The sequence below is a fragment of the Aulonocara sp. 'chitande type north' Nkhata Bay genome, linkage group LG1 (genome assembly GCF_057382095.1).
Source record: "Aulonocara sp. 'chitande type north' Nkhata Bay isolate Kocher_YH1m ecotype deep benthic linkage group LG1, A_spYH_male_GT1.1, whole genome shotgun sequence".
Lineage (NCBI taxonomy): Eukaryota > Metazoa > Chordata > Actinopteri > Cichliformes > Cichlidae > Aulonocara > Aulonocara sp. 'chitande type north' Nkhata Bay.
In genome coordinates this window covers 13957763-13975564 of record NC_141344.1, presented here as the reverse complement: position 1 = coordinate 13975564, position 17802 = coordinate 13957763, and the positions used below count along the sequence as shown (strand labels likewise).

At 41.6% G+C, this 17802-nt stretch overlaps 2 protein-coding genes across 3 annotated transcripts in view; both read left to right on the top strand.

The window, feature by feature from the left end:
- The window catches only part of LOC147338790 (b(0,+)-type amino acid transporter 1-like), a 35731-nt gene extending 34151 nt beyond the window's left edge, over nucleotides 1–1580 (top strand). For both annotated transcript variants that reach the window (XM_086278976.1, XM_086279041.1), the window contains exon 13: nucleotides 3–1580. In XM_086278976.1, the coding sequence (XP_086135102.1) occupies nucleotides 3–64 (62 nt within the window). In that variant the 3' untranslated portion in view covers nucleotides 65–1580. The remainder of the gene's footprint in view (nucleotides 1–2) is intronic.
- Nucleotides 1581–1660: 80 nt separating this feature from the next.
- On the top strand, nucleotides 1661–16208 carry LOC147338789 (b(0,+)-type amino acid transporter 1-like). The gene is made up of 4 exons (XM_086297743.1): nucleotides 1661–3084; nucleotides 4777–4895; nucleotides 10585–10732; nucleotides 15913–16208. The coding sequence occupies exons 2-4, from the start codon at nucleotides 4791–4793 to the stop codon at nucleotides 16206–16208; spliced, it is 549 nt and encodes a 182-aa protein (XP_086153869.1). The 5' UTR covers nucleotides 1661–3084; nucleotides 4777–4790.
- Nucleotides 16209–17802: the final 1594 nt, after the last annotated feature.

Here is a 17802-nt window from a genome sequence, read left to right as displayed (position 1 = left end):
AGGGCCCATCACTATGCATCTCCAGCTGCTAATGGATGTAGCTCCTCCTGAGAAAACTGAATGAGAAGGCATAACGCGTTTCGGTGTCTACGGGGTAATGAAAAATGCTCTGTCTAGTTTTGGAAACAGGAAGTGTGTCTAAAGGCTTAGAGACACATTTTAGAGCTCACTTCTCTGCAAAAGTAGGATGAAATGAAATAATTTAAATTTGTTGGTTCAGGGCTCAGAAATTGTGTTTATATAGAATGACTGCAGGATACAGTGGGAGTATCTGCAGGATATTCCAGAAGTATATGACATATAAACTAAAAACAGATGAAAGGGTACGCTTTCATCTGTTTTTACTTTTAAAAATTATATACTTGTGAACTATACACACACACACACACACACGTACACACACACAATACACATACATATTCGGGGTGCAACAATCCATGTATCGTTATTGAACTGTTTGATACAGTGCTTTCGGTTCGGTACGCATATGTATCGAGCAATACAAAATGTTTTATTTATTTTATCAACTTTTCTTCTGACGATGCTGTCTGTGTTGAGCGCTCAGTGGATCTGCGCTCGACTTCTCTGCCTAGGCTGTACTGTCTAGCACAGATCCACTGAGCGCAGCGCAAGCTAGTGAGACAGAAGCTAAGCGCGTTGCAACATGGCTACTGCCTCAACGCTACCTGAAATTGAACCTCCCCCACCCTCATTCAGATCTGGTGTTTGAAACTGTTTTGGTTTTCATGTGAGGTATGACCCTGAAGGTAAGCGCGTCATGGACAAAAGTAAAACAATATGTCAGATGTGCCATGCAATGCTCAATTACATTGGTGAGCACGCATGCTACAAACTTTACCTGAGTCATTTAGACCAGCGGTGCCCAACCTCCGGGCCTCGGACCAGTACCGGTCCGTGAATCGTTTGGTACCGGGCCGCGAGAGTTGAGGCTCATGTGTGAAATGTATGGTTTTCAGGGTTTTTATTGGTTTTCAGCGGGTTTTTTTTGTTATCGTTTTTATCGTTAACTCGGTTTTCCTGGGTCTTTTCATGTGTGTTATGAATAAATCTTCTTTTTTCGGTACCGGTACTAGTTTTATTTTGTTGTATTTATCCGCGACACCTTAAAGGCCGGTCCGTGAAAATATTGTCGCGGATAAACCAGTCCGTGGCGCAAAAAAGGTTGGGGACCGCTGATTTAGACAGCCGTTAGCACATGATTCTCCTTATGGGGACCTGATATGTTTAATATGCTGCTGAGAGTATACCCCAGAAGAAGCGTATAGTACAGTTTTTATTTTGGAAAGAGCCATTTCTCTGTAATAAATTCTCTTTTCCAAAGATGAGTGATTTCTCGATCAGATAGATTAATTTTTTTTATTACTTTGTTTCAGCAACATTAAATTTAAAAACTGTACCTTTGAGTTAAAATATATATTCATAATTTTAATAAATGACAAATTAAAAAAGCATGAACATTTTTTTGTATCGAAAAAATATCGAACCGTGAATTTTGTGTATCGTTGCACCCCTAATACACACACACACACACACACACATATATCACACACACATATATCACACACACACATATATATATATATATATATATATATATATATATATATATATATATATATATATTGTGATGTGATGTGATGTGATTGCTCAATGCTGAGTTTAGCAATCACTGTATTGAGTAACTGTTTTATTTAGCCACACTGCAAAATGTTTTTTATTTGGTCAAAGATCACTTCATGTAAACCTATTGGGATTTTGAATCAGCACTTGAGCAAAGGGAATTGTAAACATTTTAATTGTGTTGTAAAGACAGAAGCACATGAAGACTTGCAGATGTGTAACTTTTCTTGTTGTTCCCAAACATCAAAGATTTGTAGATGTTTGTGTATTGATTTTTAACAATGCTTTCCCCCCCTGAGTTATACTGTAATGAGGCTGTATTGTGTTTACATGATGGTTAAGGAAATTATTAATCTTATTGGTCATGAAATACACAAAAAAATAAAACGTTTGTGATTACAGCAAATAACCGTTATGGTCTTTTTCATCTGTTTGCTACTTTAACTGCTTAAATATGCTCTGATATGGTCTTCTTCATAATTACAGTTGATGGATAGCAAACAGTGATTCTAAGATATACTCGCCTTTCATTTAATAGAAGTACTTTTAATTGGATGTGTTTGTCACAAATTTTGACATTTCTATTTCAGGTAACTGGTAGCGTCTTATGGCTGGCAATTTCAGTTCATTTAAAAAGTTTCTAAGGCAGGTCAGAGAGATACAGTGAGCTCTTGCAGACTATGTTTGAATTGCTGGTTCCATTAGAGTTCCATTTTAATTTCAGTGTGTGAAGAGTGCTGCAAAGTTATAGCAGCAAGTTGAAGAGACTCTAAGGTCTTCATGACAAACCCTTCTCCTTGTAAAGACACTTTAACAACCAACAGACACTTGAAGGCCTATACCACTGAAAACGTTTGGACTACTGGAAATCTTCGCTTCATCGCTCAGGATCTTTGTACGCCGTCAAGTAGGCGAAAGGGTGGTTCCACAGTGTGTGGCATCAACTGTTTGCCTGCCCGGCGGCCTGCCACTACATTCTGTAAAGAAAGCTTATCATGTGATTTTCTTTTTTATGGTTATAGTATCGCCGTCAGACTCTCACTCTATTCTTACTCTCAGTTACTGTTTTACAAAGTTGGGGAGCTGCATATGTTTAAAATTTTGCTATTGCACAATATGATGAGTTAAGAAAATCTGCTGTGTAATTCAAAGCAGTCCCTTTTTAAAGCTTCTGCTCAATAGATTTCATGAAGCTAGAACTTCGCCTTAACTCATCCCCCTTCTCATGTAGAGCTGTCCAATCACATTTGGGAACCTCCCACCAGAGGAGTTGCTCAGTTTAATGCAGTTTTTTTTTCTTTTCCAATTTTCATCAGACATTTCTGCTCTACTTCGCTGAACTTAGCTTAACATAATTTGTGTGTTCACAACACTGCACCTGGGTTTGAAAAAGCTGCATTCAAGGTCCAACATTGAGTTTTTTATTTTCTTCAAGTAAGTTAAGTAAGTTAAAACATGTTTTTTAGATGTGCATTTCTTTATAATCATGTATTACATAGTATGTGATAGGGGTGGGGGAAAAAATCGATACTGTGTAGTGTCGTGATATTTTGTTTGCTAATAATGTATCGATACAGGGACAGCAGAAATCGATATTTTGTTACAAAAAGGTTTTTGTGGACTGGAACATGCTCTGACTTCAGTGCATGTTGATCCTTTTTCTGAGCAAGAATCCTGACATTCCTTCACTGTCCAAATGTGTTTCACTTTTTTTTTTGGCAGCAATAAACATGACAGTTTACTTATTTTAATTTAAGACATGTTTTATTTTAATTAAGTTTAAAACTTTTTTATTTAATGTAAAATTATATTTTGTTTTAATTTACTTTCAAATTCTTCAGTTGCTGAATGTGCTGCATAGTTTTCATAAATTGCATAGTTCAGAATAGCTATAATTGTACCAGATGGTTGCATTCAGTTAAGTTGGACTAGACTGTAATACAAACCGTTCAAGTTTGTCAACAATAAAACTGACTGAAATGAGAGAAAGACTGAGTGTGACACTTTGATATTAGATAAAATGAATATTGATAAAGTTTACTTTTATGTATAGAATCTGAATATCGCAAAATATTTTTAAAAATTGCAATAATATCGTATCGTGCATTAAATATTGTAAATATTGTGATATCGTATCGTGGGATGCATGGTGATTCCCACCTCTAGTATGTGATAGTGGTGATGCAGAGCTACTGTTAAATGTAATTACATTCAAGCAATTCTATCTTAAACAAGTCGTTTGTTATTTGATATATGTTAAGTATTAATATTATAATTTGTAGTTAAATATTATCACAGAGTGTCAGAGTAAGAGACATTTGAGCTCTTCCCACTCTTTTTTATAATGTTTGACTTACTGCCGGTCTGTACCAGTTCTCCTAGTTTGACTTTAAGTTGGGGTCTATGTTTAGAATACTAATATGTTCACAGTTTTTCCCAGTTAAAAAGCATATGAAGCATATGAGCTGATCATTACTGCACTAAAGAGCGCCAAATCCAAATGTTCTACTTTTAAATTGTATTTTACAAATCACAAAAAAATCACTAAAATTAACCCTTTGACTCTCAAATAGTTAATGAATGTTAAGGATTACAGTTAATACAGCTCTAAGGGACATTTGTTAAAAATTGCTATTATATTTGTTTAAAAGCTCCACACAAACAATGCTTACATGCTGAATCACCTTATAATAAACTTAAAATCAACCCAAAACCCTTCTAAAGATATTTCAGTGATCTCTTTAAGGCTGTTATTGAGCTGCTCTATTGATGATTAGTCTAAGATATCACTGCATGAGGTTAATACTGTAGTGAAACTCTTTAAAATCAAAATTTGTGCAATTGAGCCATATCTGTTCCTGGTAATGTAATTAAATCTGTAAGATTATGGGAATCAATTTGTGAACAAATTTAGTTTTGATTTGGCTTTGAGTGGATTTTTAGTGAGCTCTTGTTTCTGAGAGTCACTGTGTATCTTGATGAAAGGGAACATTTACTGCCCATGGAAGAGCATAGTTTTCCCTCTAAACGTTATCATGTCATGATAACCTTTTATAGGGACAACAAAGATGTGTTTCCTGTAAAAGTTAATGCAAGTGGTCTGTAATGTGTGTCAACACTTATGTTACCTCATAGACCAGTGTGTTGCTATGGATGAAAGTGGAATAAGGAAGAGAAAGGAGTCACAGAATGGCTCCACTGACCTTACCAAAGACAACAAGGAGGTGGTGAAGGCCGTTGCCCTTCAAAAAGATGTAAGTATGAACCAGTGTGCTTGACTTTTATATACATGCAGGTTCCTGAGAACAAGTCTCACTAAATTTTCACACTAAAGGATCATCCTTACCTTTTACAATAATAGAGCCTTGGAACTGAGTACCAGGCAGTACCACAGCAAGCGTCTCTACAGATTAACTCCATAATCATCCACTCAGCAGTGCAATCCAGACGCCTAATAAGCTCCATAAGACCTAAAATAAACTTATGGGAACTGAAAGGTTTTCTCAGGTTAAAATAGGATTATTATGATAGTCGTTGCTCTCATCCTGGAAAAGTCCATTCACACATATTTTCCTGCAGACTTCTGTAATTCTCTTTCTGGCATAAAGAAAAGTCACTGGCTTTGTATCTTTATATCAAGCCCCACCAGATCGCTGTTTATTTTAATAGATCTTTAAGATTTTACCCAATGTTTGCATCCTTATATCCTCAGGTAGGGCCCTTCTGGGAGGCCGTCTCACATTTGAAGCATAAATCTAAAAGTGACCACACCCTAGGCTTTAGAATGACCTACCTGAAGAGATAAGGCTTGGAAAATCAGTTACTTTGGTCTCTTCTTTAAACACATTTTATAGACTTGTTTTTATGTGATATTGCTTTTTTATTGCTTCTTCAATCAATCAATCAATCAATCAATCAATCAATCAATCTTTATTTATAAAGCACTTTTCATACAAAAAAAATGTAGCACAAAGTGCTTTACATGGTTAAAAGCAGCTCACCCCACCCTCCAACTCACTCCCCACACTCTCATTAACATAAACGATGTGAATACACGCATATCTTCCCCCCCCCCACACACACACAAACACGTAATTCTGCTGCGTGTCTTCTTTTATTATATCGGCATTTACAGTCATGGTAAAAGTAACCCTCCATCAATCCTAATTCAAGACAGTAAAAAAAAAAAATCCAGTCCTTACCAGGTACTAAAATGATTTAAATAAACATTAAATGAACAACAACACATAGCATATTATAATGTTTCATTATTTATTTACCAAAAACTGAGCCAAAATGCAGAAGCAGTTTGTGGACAAACTAAGTACACCCAATGATTCAGTATCTTGTAGAACCACTTTTATTTGCCATAACTTGAAGTAATTATTATCTTATTGGTCTCTCACATTATTGTGGAGGATTTTTTTTACCTAATTTTCTTTACAATATTGCTTCAGTGCTCTAAAGTTTGTAGGTATTTGTTTATGCAGCTTTTCAATTAGGTTCAAGACTTAGACAGGGAACTTCAGCACCTTGATTAGTTTCTTTTTTTCAGCCACTTTGTTACAGATTTGCTGATGTGTTTGGGGTCATTCTCCTGGCTCATGACTCACTTTTGGTCAAGCTAGCTGTTGGACAGATAAATCTGACTCTAGAATACTTTTGTATACAGGAGTTAGCGGTTGACTAAATGACTACAAGGTGCCCAAGTCCTGTGGCTGAGTCACCCAAACCATTACCCTTCCACTAGTGTGCTAAACATTTGTCAAAAGTTGTTTGTGTTGATATGGTGTGCCTAAAGGACATTTTTACCCTACAATTTCACCTGGCAACCCATGCAACTTGTCAAACTTCAGCTATGCTGCCATGTTCTTTTTAGATACAAAATGCTTTTTCCTTCCAACCTTTCTACACAAACCATGTTTGTATAGTCTTTTTCAAATTGCACTGTCATGATCCGCAACATTTAACATGCTAGCGGAGGCCTATGGAAGACGCAGCTCTTGTTTTTTGGGGGGTCTTTTTTCCGAGCACCAAACAGCCTGACCTTAGGGTGAATTTTCTGGAATACTCACTCTTGACAACCAGAGATGGGCAGTAACGTGTTACAAGTAACACTTTACTGTAATCTGATTACTTTTTGTAGTAACGAGTAAAGTAAGGGATTACTATTGTAAAAAAGGTAAGTAGATTACTGTTACTTTCCCGTAAGCACGCTGCGTTACTGCGTTACTAAAACCGTGTCTGATGACAATGACGTAAGCGAGTGCAACATTCGTGGCAACAGCTGTGTGCAGATCAGATCAGAGAGTATGAACGTGCAGCGTTTAAAGCGTGGAAGTACTGACCTTACTTTGAGTTTCATTCCGTAAAAAGTGACAAAAACATTAGCGTCCGCTACTCACTGCTTCTTCTTCCTCCTAGCGTTTTTCCCGCTCGGTTGCAGGGTCCACTTTTCTGCAAAGTCGTCTCCACTTGGGTCGGTCAAGGGCGTTGGTCAGATCGGCTTCGATCTTCTTCACGTCGTCCTTGATTCGGTCCATCCATCTCCGCTTTGGTCTGCCTCTAGGTCGACGTCCTTGGGGGCTGAGCCGCAGTGCTGTTCTCACCACTGAGTTCTCATCGCTCCGTACCACATGTCCGTACCACCGCAGCCTCGCTTCTTGCATCTTATCTGTGATTGGCGCGATTCCCATCCTCTTTCTAACGTCGGTGTTCATGACGTGGTCCCATTGTGTCAGGCCTAGGCACCATCGCAGCATCCGCATTTCCATCGTGTGAAGGGCTTGTTCGTGCTTTGCGGTGGCTGGCCAGCACTCGGATCCATAGAGGGCGACGGGGCGCACTACACTCTTGTAGATCTTTGACTTGAGGCGATTGGGCATTCTTCGGTCACACAGGACGCCGGTGACTTGGCGCCATTTCATCCACGCTGCGTTGATCCTGGCTCGTACATCTAGTAGGATATCGCCGTCATTGCTGATCATCGATCCGAGGTATTTGAAATGAGGTACTTTCGCCAGATCTTCTCCATCGACGCTGATCGTGCCGTCGGTCTGGGGGCCAGCCTCTAAGTATTCGGTCTTGTTGGTGTTGAGCCTCAGGCCGAAGTCAGCTAGGCGAGTCTTCCACTGCTGCGTTTGGTATTGCAGTTCTATTCGCGATTCATCGGCCAGGAAGACATCGTCGGCGTAGAGAAGTGTCCAGGGATGGGGTGACTGGAGATCTGCCGTCGCAGTGTCCATGCAAAGGATGAAGAGCAGCGGGTCCGCTGCTCACTGCGTGGGAAGAAAACCCCTAAACTTCCGAGCAAGCACCGGCAAATACTACCAGGGAATGGGAAATTCACAGACAAACTCGCAGATTCTTCCACTGACCGCTGCGGCACACCTGCACCAGGGCAAACATCAGCCTGCTATACAGGTGAAAATAGAGCAACAGGACCGCTGAGTCTTTGATTTAATTTATTTTCTGCTGTTTCACTTGCATTTATTCGAAAGACTGAGTGTAAACACAAAAAATATTTTATTTTATGTGCTGGAATGCGCAGAAAATAGGTTTAAATGTCAAACAAATTTCTTCCACTCAGAGAATGTTGCCTATAATTTAATTTTTGCTTGATGGATAAAGTTAAAAGATTAAAACTAATAAAACAAGTTTAAAAAGAGACTTTTCTACTTGATTACATTTTGTATGATGGATTATGCAGAGAAAGTAGAATTGGGCTGAAAGATCTATTGCTTTATTACCTATTCAGGTTGTAAATCATGTTTTTTAAAAAAAAGTAACTAAGTAATTAATTACTTTTGAAAATAAGTAATCAGTAAAGTAATGAGATTACTTTTGGGGGGACGTAATCAGTAATTAGTTACTGATTACTTTTTCAAGTCACTGTTGAAAACATTGGGAAGTGTCTTGAAACCTCAGATTTATTGGCAGTAATAATTGCTTCTTTAACATTTTTACTAATGTCTTTCCTTTACAACATTGTGTTATCAGACACTTGAATGCTTCAGACCCACAACTTGACAATGTTTCTGCTCTTAGAAGTGGTCATACTTGCTGATGATCAGTTAATTGTGTAAAAGTGTATTTGATTATTGGCAATTGGCTGGTACTCAATTCTCACTGAATGAGGTATACTTAGTTTTCTATTATTGTTTTTGTCACAGCTGCGGGGTGAGCCGTGTGGTGTGGAGGAAAGGAGGACCCAAAATGCAGGCAGCCAACTGATGATATGAGTGGCGTTTATTTACAAGGTGGCAGTGGCAGAAACAGGCAACGAAGCATGAGAAAATACTAACGGAAACCTAAACTGGGAGAAACTAAAGAGCAAACCTGAAATCTTAACGAAACGGAGAGTGGAGCAGAGAGACGCAGACTAAGGAACAGGATACCAAGAAACACAGCCGAGCCGACAATGAACACAGACCAACACCCACTAAATATACACACACAAGGTAATCGGGTAATCACACACAGGAGGGAAGAACAGCTGAACCCAATACACATGAGGACCGGAGGAGACAAGCTGAACACAATGACAACAGACACAGACTTTCAGAACAAAACAGGAAATCTAGAACCCGAACCGGACACAAGGGGGGAGGACACAGAATAACTAGAACAGAGGGAAATAATCATAAAACACAAAACGCTGGGCCAACGACCCAGCACCATGACAGTTTTTTTACATACTGCTTTTTGAATTTTGGCTTAATTTTTGTTAAATAAATGAAAAAGTATAATTTAATGTTTTGTGAAACCATTTTTTCTATTATGTTTTGATAAAAAAAAACAATTAGAATTGAAAGAGTGTGTAATTTTTAATTACTAGTTAACTAGTTAATTATCGCTTTGGTGCCACGGACACTGGTCAGTGACCTGGATTCAATAACCCCAGGATGTGTCTTTTCTGTATTTCTTTATTAATCAATACAATATAATAAATATACTATCAAGTTAGGTTTGCCTTTAGCCAGTTTACATTACTCATGCTGGTTTACTTGTGAAAATGTAATAGGATTAGCCAAATTCTTGGAAAATACTAACTGAAAACTCAGAGGTTGTTGGTTGTTGTGTTGATCTTTGGATCCTCCTCCAAAATTATTATGATGATATCAGATCAACACCAACAAAGGGATATCAGGGTGTGTGCTGACATGCCTCTGAAACATTGTGGTCAAGGTGGTGTCTTTGAATGTGCAAACTAAAGTGGTGGTCATCCTTTTTATGAAGACGGGACCATACTCTGTATCCTCCCTTACAAGATGCATGCAAGGGTACAAAAGAGAAGAGTCTGCCCCTTTGTTGGACCTCAGATTCAGAATAAAAAATGTGGTTTCACTCTGGTTGAGGAACATTAAACCAGCTCTTTGCTCCTCTCAAGGATACTTGGGAAATTTCTAAACAAGTATAGAGATGACAAGCCTCTCTGTTTTTTTTTTTTCATGACTAGGTATTGCTGGGTATTGCCCTTATCTCTTGCCTGATCTATCTATAGTGACTAAAAAATGAAATTACCTATAAAAGTGGCATTGCTGTTTGTTTTCACATGTTGTGAGATGTGAGAATTTTGCTTTTAATGATAAGGGACTTCTTCATCTTTAATTTAGTCTTTAGCAGCTTACTCTGCCTCACTCAGCGTGGCAATGTAATGATATCTGATTGAACCAGTTCTTGAGTTTAACTGCTGCTGTCAACCAACTTAAAATCAAAATATGACACGGAAATGGTGCATCAACTATTTCCACTATTATTTCAGATCCCAAGAGCTGAAGCACAGCCACGCATTAAACCGGTGTTGCTAAAAAAAATATTATTTTATAATATAATTATGATGTTATAGAACACATGGGAATGATAGTTTCCTGAAAACAGTTACTGACATTAAATAACTGAAAAAACACATTAATATTTTTTATTTTCCATGTGCTTGCTTAGGTTGGTCTGCTGAGTGGCATTTGTCTCATTGTGGGGACTATGATTGGCTCAGGCATTTTCATTTCCCCAAAGTCTGTTTTGCTGTACTCGGGAGCTGTGGGACCTTGCCTCCTAATCTGGACTGCTTGCGGCGTGTTATCTACTCTTGGTGAGACCAACATTTTAACTCATATTTCATTGTATTCAGCAACCAGTTCTGTTGCTATATCAGGAATCTAATATTCTTTTCAAGTCATGTAGACAAATAACGATGGTCAAAATAGGAACAAGTTCACACAGTATCCGTACTTTTGAGTAGTCCGTACTAGAAAAGACTCAAAAAGCACTATATAAATATAATAATGTATATATACACGGTTCGCAGCCGAGTGTGAAGCAGCGGGAATGAGGATCAGCACCTCCAAATCTGAGGCCATGGTTCTCAGCCGGAAAAGGGTGGAGTGCCCACTCCGGGTCGGGGATGAGTTCCTGCCCCAAGTGGAGGAGTTCAAGTATCTCGGGGTCTTGTTCGCGAGTGATGGGAGAAGGGAGCCGGAGATCGACAGACGGATTGGGGCTGCAGCTGCAGTAACGCAGACGCTGCACCGGTCCGTCGTGGTGAAGAGGAAGCTGAGTGTAAAAGCGAAGCTCTCAATTTACCGGTCGATCTACGTCCCTACCCTCACCTATGGCCACGAGCTGTGGGTAGTGACCGAAAGAACGAGATCGCGGATACAAGCGGCAGAAATGAGCTTCCTCCGAAGGGTGGCTGGCCTCTCCCTTAGAGATAGGGTGAGAAGTTCAGCCATCCGGGAGGGGCTCAGAGTAGAGCAGCTGCTGCTCCACATCGAAAGGAGCCAGTTGAGGTGGTTCGGGCATCTGACAAGGATGCCCCCTAGGCGCCTCCTGGGTGAGGTGTTCCAGGCATGTCCCACCGGGAGGAGGCCCCGGGGCAGACCCAGGACACGCTGGAGAGATTATATCTCTCGGCTGGCCTGGGAACGCCTTGGTATTCCCCCGGATATGCGGGAGGAGGTGGCTGGGGAGAGGGAGGTCTGGGCCTCTTTGCTTAGGCAGCTGCCCCCGCGACCCGGCCTCGGATAAAGCGGATGAAGATGGATGGATGGAATGTATATATATATATATATATATATATACACTCAACAAAAATATAAACGCAACACTTTTGTTTTTGCTCCCATTCCCCATGGGATGGACGTAGAGACCTAAAATTCATTCCAGATACACAATATAACCATCCCTCCCAAACAGTGGTCACAAATCAGTCCAAATGTGTGGTAGTGGGCACATCTGCTATATTGAGATGATCCATCCCACCTCACAGGTGTGCCACATCAGGATGCTGATCTGACATCATGAGTAGTGCACAGGTGTACCTCAGACTGCCCACAACAAAAGGCCACCCTGGAATGTGCAGTTTTTTGCGCTATTGGGGGTCTGGGGACCCAGAACCAGTCAGTATCTGGTGTGACCACCATTTGCCTCATGCAGTGCAACACATCGTCGCATGGAGTCTATCAAATTGTCAATTGTGGCCTGTGGAATGTTGGTCCACTCCACTTCAATGGCTGTGCGAGGTTGTTGGATATTCGTGGGAACTGGTACACGCTGTCGTATACGCCGGTCAAGCACATCCCGAACATGCTCAATGGGTGACATGTCCGGTGAGTATGCTGGCCATGCAAGAACTGGGACATTCTCAGCTGCCATCTGCCCTGAACAATGTGAACCATGATTCATCCGTGAAGCGCACACCTCTCCAACGTGCCAGACGCCATCGAATGTGAGCATTTGCCCACACAAGTCTGTTACGGCGACGAGCTGGAGTCAGGTCAAGACCCCGATGAGGACGACGGGCATGCAGTTGAGCGTCCCTGAGACGGTTTCTGACAGTTTGTGCAGAAATTGTTTGGTTGTGCAAACCAATTGTTCCAGCAGCTGTCTGGGTGGCTGGTCTCAGACGATCTTGGAGGTGAACCTGCTGGATGTGGAGGTCCTGGGCTGGTGTGGTTACACGAGGTCTGCGGTTGTGAGGCTGGTTGGATGCGCTGCCATATTCTCTGAAACGCCTGTGGAGACGGCTTATGGTTGAGAAATGAACATTCAATGCACGGGCGACAGATCTGGTTGACATTCCTGCTGTCAGCATGCCAATTGCACGCTCCCTCATTGCTTGTGGCATCTGTGGCATTTTGCTGTGAGACAAAACTGCACATTCCAGGGTGGCCTTTTGTTGTGGGCAGTCTGAGGTACACCTGTGCACTACTCATGTTGTCAGATCAGCATCCTGATGTGGCACACCTGTGAGGTGGGATGGATTATCTCAATATAGCAGATGTGCCCACTACCACACATTTGGACTGATTTGTGACCACTGTTTGGGAGGGATGGTTATATTGTGTATCTGGAATGAATTTTAGGTCTCTACGTCCATCCCATGGGGAATGGGAGCAGTAACAAAGGTGTTGCGTTTATATTTTTGTTGAGTGTATATATTAGGGGTGCAACGATACTCGTATCGATATTGAACCGTTCGATACAGTGCTTTCGGTTTGGTACCCATATGTATCGAACAATACAAAATAAATTTTTTATTTATTTTATCAACTTTCCTTCTGACGATGCTGTCTGTGTTGAGCGCTCAGTGGATCTGCGCTCCACAGTGCAGCCTAGGCGGAGTAGTCGAAAGCAGATTCACTGAGCGCAGGGCAAGCTAGCGAGACAGAAGTTAAGCTCTCCTTGCAACATGGCAAATTGAACCTCCCCCACCCTCATTCAGATTTGGCGTTTGGAACTATTTTGGTTTTCATGTGACGTATGACCCTGAAGGTAAGCGCGTCATGGACTAAAGTAAAACAGTATGTTGGATGTGCCACGCAATGCTCAATTACATGGGTGGGAGCTAGTGTGTTAGCGCAGTTAGCTCGTTAAGGTGTTGGCCGTCCAGCCCCATGCATGGGCGATCCGCGGTAGCTCGTTAACGGAGATTTGCCGTGTTGTGGCGTTAACGTCATTTCAACGAGATTTACGCTGACAGCACTAGTGGGAACACAACAAATATGACTGCACATTTACACCGACATCATCCTAGTGCAAAGACAAGTGGAAGCAGACAAAAACAACAAGCACGCATGCTACAAACTTTACCCGAGTCATTTAGACAGCCGTTAGCACATGATTCTTCTTATGGGGACCTGATATGTTTAATATGCTGCTGAGAATATAGCCCAGACGAAGCGTATAGTATAGCTTTTATTTTGGAAAGAGCCATTTCTCTGTAATAAACTCTCTTTTCCAAAGATGAGTGATTCCTCAATCAGATACAGGGCTCGCAAAATCGCCGACATCCCGATTTTTCCAGTCGGGCTACCAAAATCTATCTCTGCCCTGCCCGTCGGGCTATCGTAGGAAGGAAAAATATATGTCAATGGTTTTGCATTCTTTCGGAAATGTAGCTGGGTAATTATGTCATTGGCATTGGTGAGCCACTGTCAATATGTGACATATTGAAATCGCGTTTGAATTTGCGCTTGTTTTTTGCTTTCACTTTGCAATCGCGTGAACTGTGTATAGAGAGCGACAGCACTGATTGGTGAGTGATGATAATTTGCGCACCAATTCCTCTGGCATCGTCTTATCAATCGTTAGCTTACTATGCAAACATGACAAGTGAAATCTCCCGCAGCAAGCTTAAACATGTGAGAGGTTGATCGCGCAGAGAATCGCTGAGCGTTATGTGGGTGCGTGTGTAAAAGCAGCAGGATACATATTGTAGCGGGTCAGGGCTGTTCGGGGTTCTGTTTGTACAGTTATGTTTTGTTTATGTTGCCATAGTGACGGGTGACGCCCTCTCGCTGCGACGGTGTGTCCTTCCGGGGTCAGAGGGCGCCCTGTGTGTTGTTGTTGCTGTGCTGTTGCCGCGCTGAGCAGTTAGCTAGCGGCAGTGTTCTTCTGCAGATGTCAATAAACGGCTGTGCTCCCTGGCTAGCTCACGGGAAGCAAGACCAAACGATACCTTCGTCTCCTCCTTGTCTGAGCTCACCACAATATTTTAGTTCTGCTGAGCCAAGTAAGACAGGTCAGGGTGAAGAAGTGACAGCCAAAGAAAAGCTTACCACAAAACGGAAAAGTTATGACAAATCAGACTATAAGGCAAAAAGAAAGTGCAGCTTTATGGTTTCATGGACAAAAGAATTTCTGTGGCTGCAATATGACAAGCGAAATAACCAGGGCTGCACATAAGTGGTCCGCAGGTGCGCATTCGCTGTCAAAATAAAAAACGGGCACAAGATAAGAAGTTGCAACGCGTGTTTGCATACATAAGATTTTCAGGAGGAGGACAGACATTTGTTTAGAACTCTTAAAGATGTCAAAGAAGCAAGCTCCTTTAAGCAATTACTGTGATGTTCTTCCACCTCCAAAGAAATGTCAGAAGGAGTCCGAACCACAAAAGAAGCACGTATTCTCGGAAAAGTAGTTGCAGGAGGTGAGCTGGCTTCAAACAAATGATGAACGCACAGAGATGTGGTGCGGAATGTGCCGTGAAAATTTAATAAATGACAAATTAAAAAGGCATGAACGTTTTTTTTTTTAATCGAAAAAATATTGAACCGTGACACCAAAGTATCGAACCGAACCGAACCGTGAATTTTGTGTATTGTTGCACCCCTAATATATATATATATATATATATATATATATATATATATATATATATATTACATTTATATATAAAATTTATTTCTGGAAGCACAAGCACCTGCAATGTAACACAAAAAGTTAGAAATAAACAAATTTAAAACCATTTATTTTAAGCTTATTAAAACTAAAAGGAGAGGTAAACGGGATTGAAAATGGCCTGTATTTATATAGCGCTTTACTAGTCCCTAAGGACCCCAAAGCGCTTTACACATTCAGTCATCCACCCATTCACACACTGGTGATGGCAAGCTACACTGTAGCCACAGCCACCCTGGGGCGCACTGACAAAGGCAAGGCTGCCGGACATTGGACCCTCTGACCACCACCAGTAGGCAACGGGTAAAGTGTCTTGCCCAAGGACACAACGACCAAGACTGTCCATGCCGGGGCTCGAACCAGCAACCTTCCGATTACAAGGCAAAGTCCCAACTCTTGAGCCACAATCGCCCCATGAGAGCATAAGAAGCAAGGGAGATATAATGACCAAGCATATATGAGTGTCACAGACATGCAAGGTTTCTTACCACTGCTTTGAATGCATGGACTCAAGTTTTGAAAGTCCCTTCTTCTGTGTTGTTTTACAACTTTCTTTTCTGTGTTTTTGTGATTTTATGTGTGGCTGTATAGGAGCACTGTGTTATGCTGAACTTGGAACCATGATCACCAAATCAGGCGGCGAGTACCCCTGTTTCATGGAGGCTTTTGGCTCTATTGTTGCCTACCTTTACTCCTGGACAACTATTATGGTGTTAAAGCCTTCATCCTTTGCTATCATCACACTGAGCTTTGCAGAATATGCCTCTACTCCTTTCTACCCTGGCTGCTCTCCACCTCTAATTGTCACCAAGTGTCTAGCAGCAGCGGCTATATGTAAGTTCATGCTTGACAGCAATAAACTATACACAAGTACAGAGTCACTTTAGAAGTTCATACATGACTATACTTTACAATGGAAACCACGATTTTCAGGCCATATTAGCCATTTCAAGCTAATGTGTGCCTTATTTGTAAGGTGTCCAGAACAATGTCATTCCCCAATTTGCAGATGTAAAAAAACAACAACTTTTATTGAAATTAAAATGATTAAAGCTAACTGTGAAGCCTACACATGACTCAGACCACACAGTATTCTTGCTATGTGTTTCTTTTGTTTGTTGCGCTTCCACAGTGTTTTGGGGTAAAAGGAGTCAGGTTTCCAGCTGACTCCACTCTCCTGTCACCAGCTCTTCCTCGCTCTGTCAGCTTCTGGCTGATGTACAAGATCGGTCACTTTACCCCCCTTACCTGCAGGGACAAAATGGCCAGCCCTCCATTCGAGGTGTCCATTTGCAGGACAAAAAGGGAGGGAAAAGTAAGGTGTGGGGACCTCCCCAAAGAAGGGCTTCTTCACCTACACAAATGCCGCCTGACACCACTCCATCCACTGGACCAGATCTGGTTCACCCTTCCGGGCATGAACTTGTGGTAGTACATGGGCAGGCTGTGATGGATGCTGTTTCTCCATCTTTGGGTGCACCTGTCCGCCCCCAAAGTGGTACCCCAAATACTGGACCTCCCTCTGTTCAACTGCACACTTCTTCAGGTTGGATCTGAACCCAGCTGCCTCAGGGACTCCAGGATCCCAGCCACCCATTGCACATGCTCCGCACATGCTGAGCCTTTTCTTAACCAGGCTCACCAGAGAAGCGCTTTCCACCTCTCTTCATGCTTTCACAATGTGGAGGTGACATATTTGTGTGGCTCCTCCCCAAGCGCACCACCTCATAGTTAACGTCCTCCACTTGTAGTGTGACCACAAAGGGTCCTTGTCACTTGGTGAGTAACGTTCAGCTTAAAGAAGGAAGTAATGCAAGTACTTTGTCTCTCGGTGAAAACTGCCTGAGTCAACAGTGTTGACGTTACCAGATCTGGAGCAAATTTTCCCCAGATAACCTCCTCAAAGTGTGCAGCTTTGCTCTCAGGTCCAGGATGCATTGACTCTCATTTTTGGCTTGGACCTTTCTTTCAGTTTTCTTTAATCAGGTGCAACACCCCCCATGGCTTTCTGCCAAGCAGTAGCTCAAAGGCTGAAAGTCCTGTGGAGCCCTGGGGAGCCTTCCTCACTGCAAATAACAAAGGGTCTAACCAGTGATCCCAATTGCATTCATCCTTGTGAATGAACTTGCAAATCATGGAATTTAAAGTCTCATTCAGTTACTCCACCAACCCATCAGTTTGAGGGTGGTAGACGTACTGTAGGTCTGAACAGATTTAATTCCCAACAATTCCTACAACTCTTTAAGTGTGTGAGAGACATGAATCATGTGCCCTGATCAGTCAGTATCACTTTCATGATCCCAACTCAGGAGATGACCTGAAACAGATGAGCATTCCAGGAGGTAATACCTGGAGTAGACCATCCACCGGATAGCCATTCGTATCACATCCCTAGCAAATTGTTCCCAGAAATAGGGGATAGACGTGAGTTATCTGCAGCCTTCACTGTATGCATTTTTATTTTGAACTTTATGTGCAGAG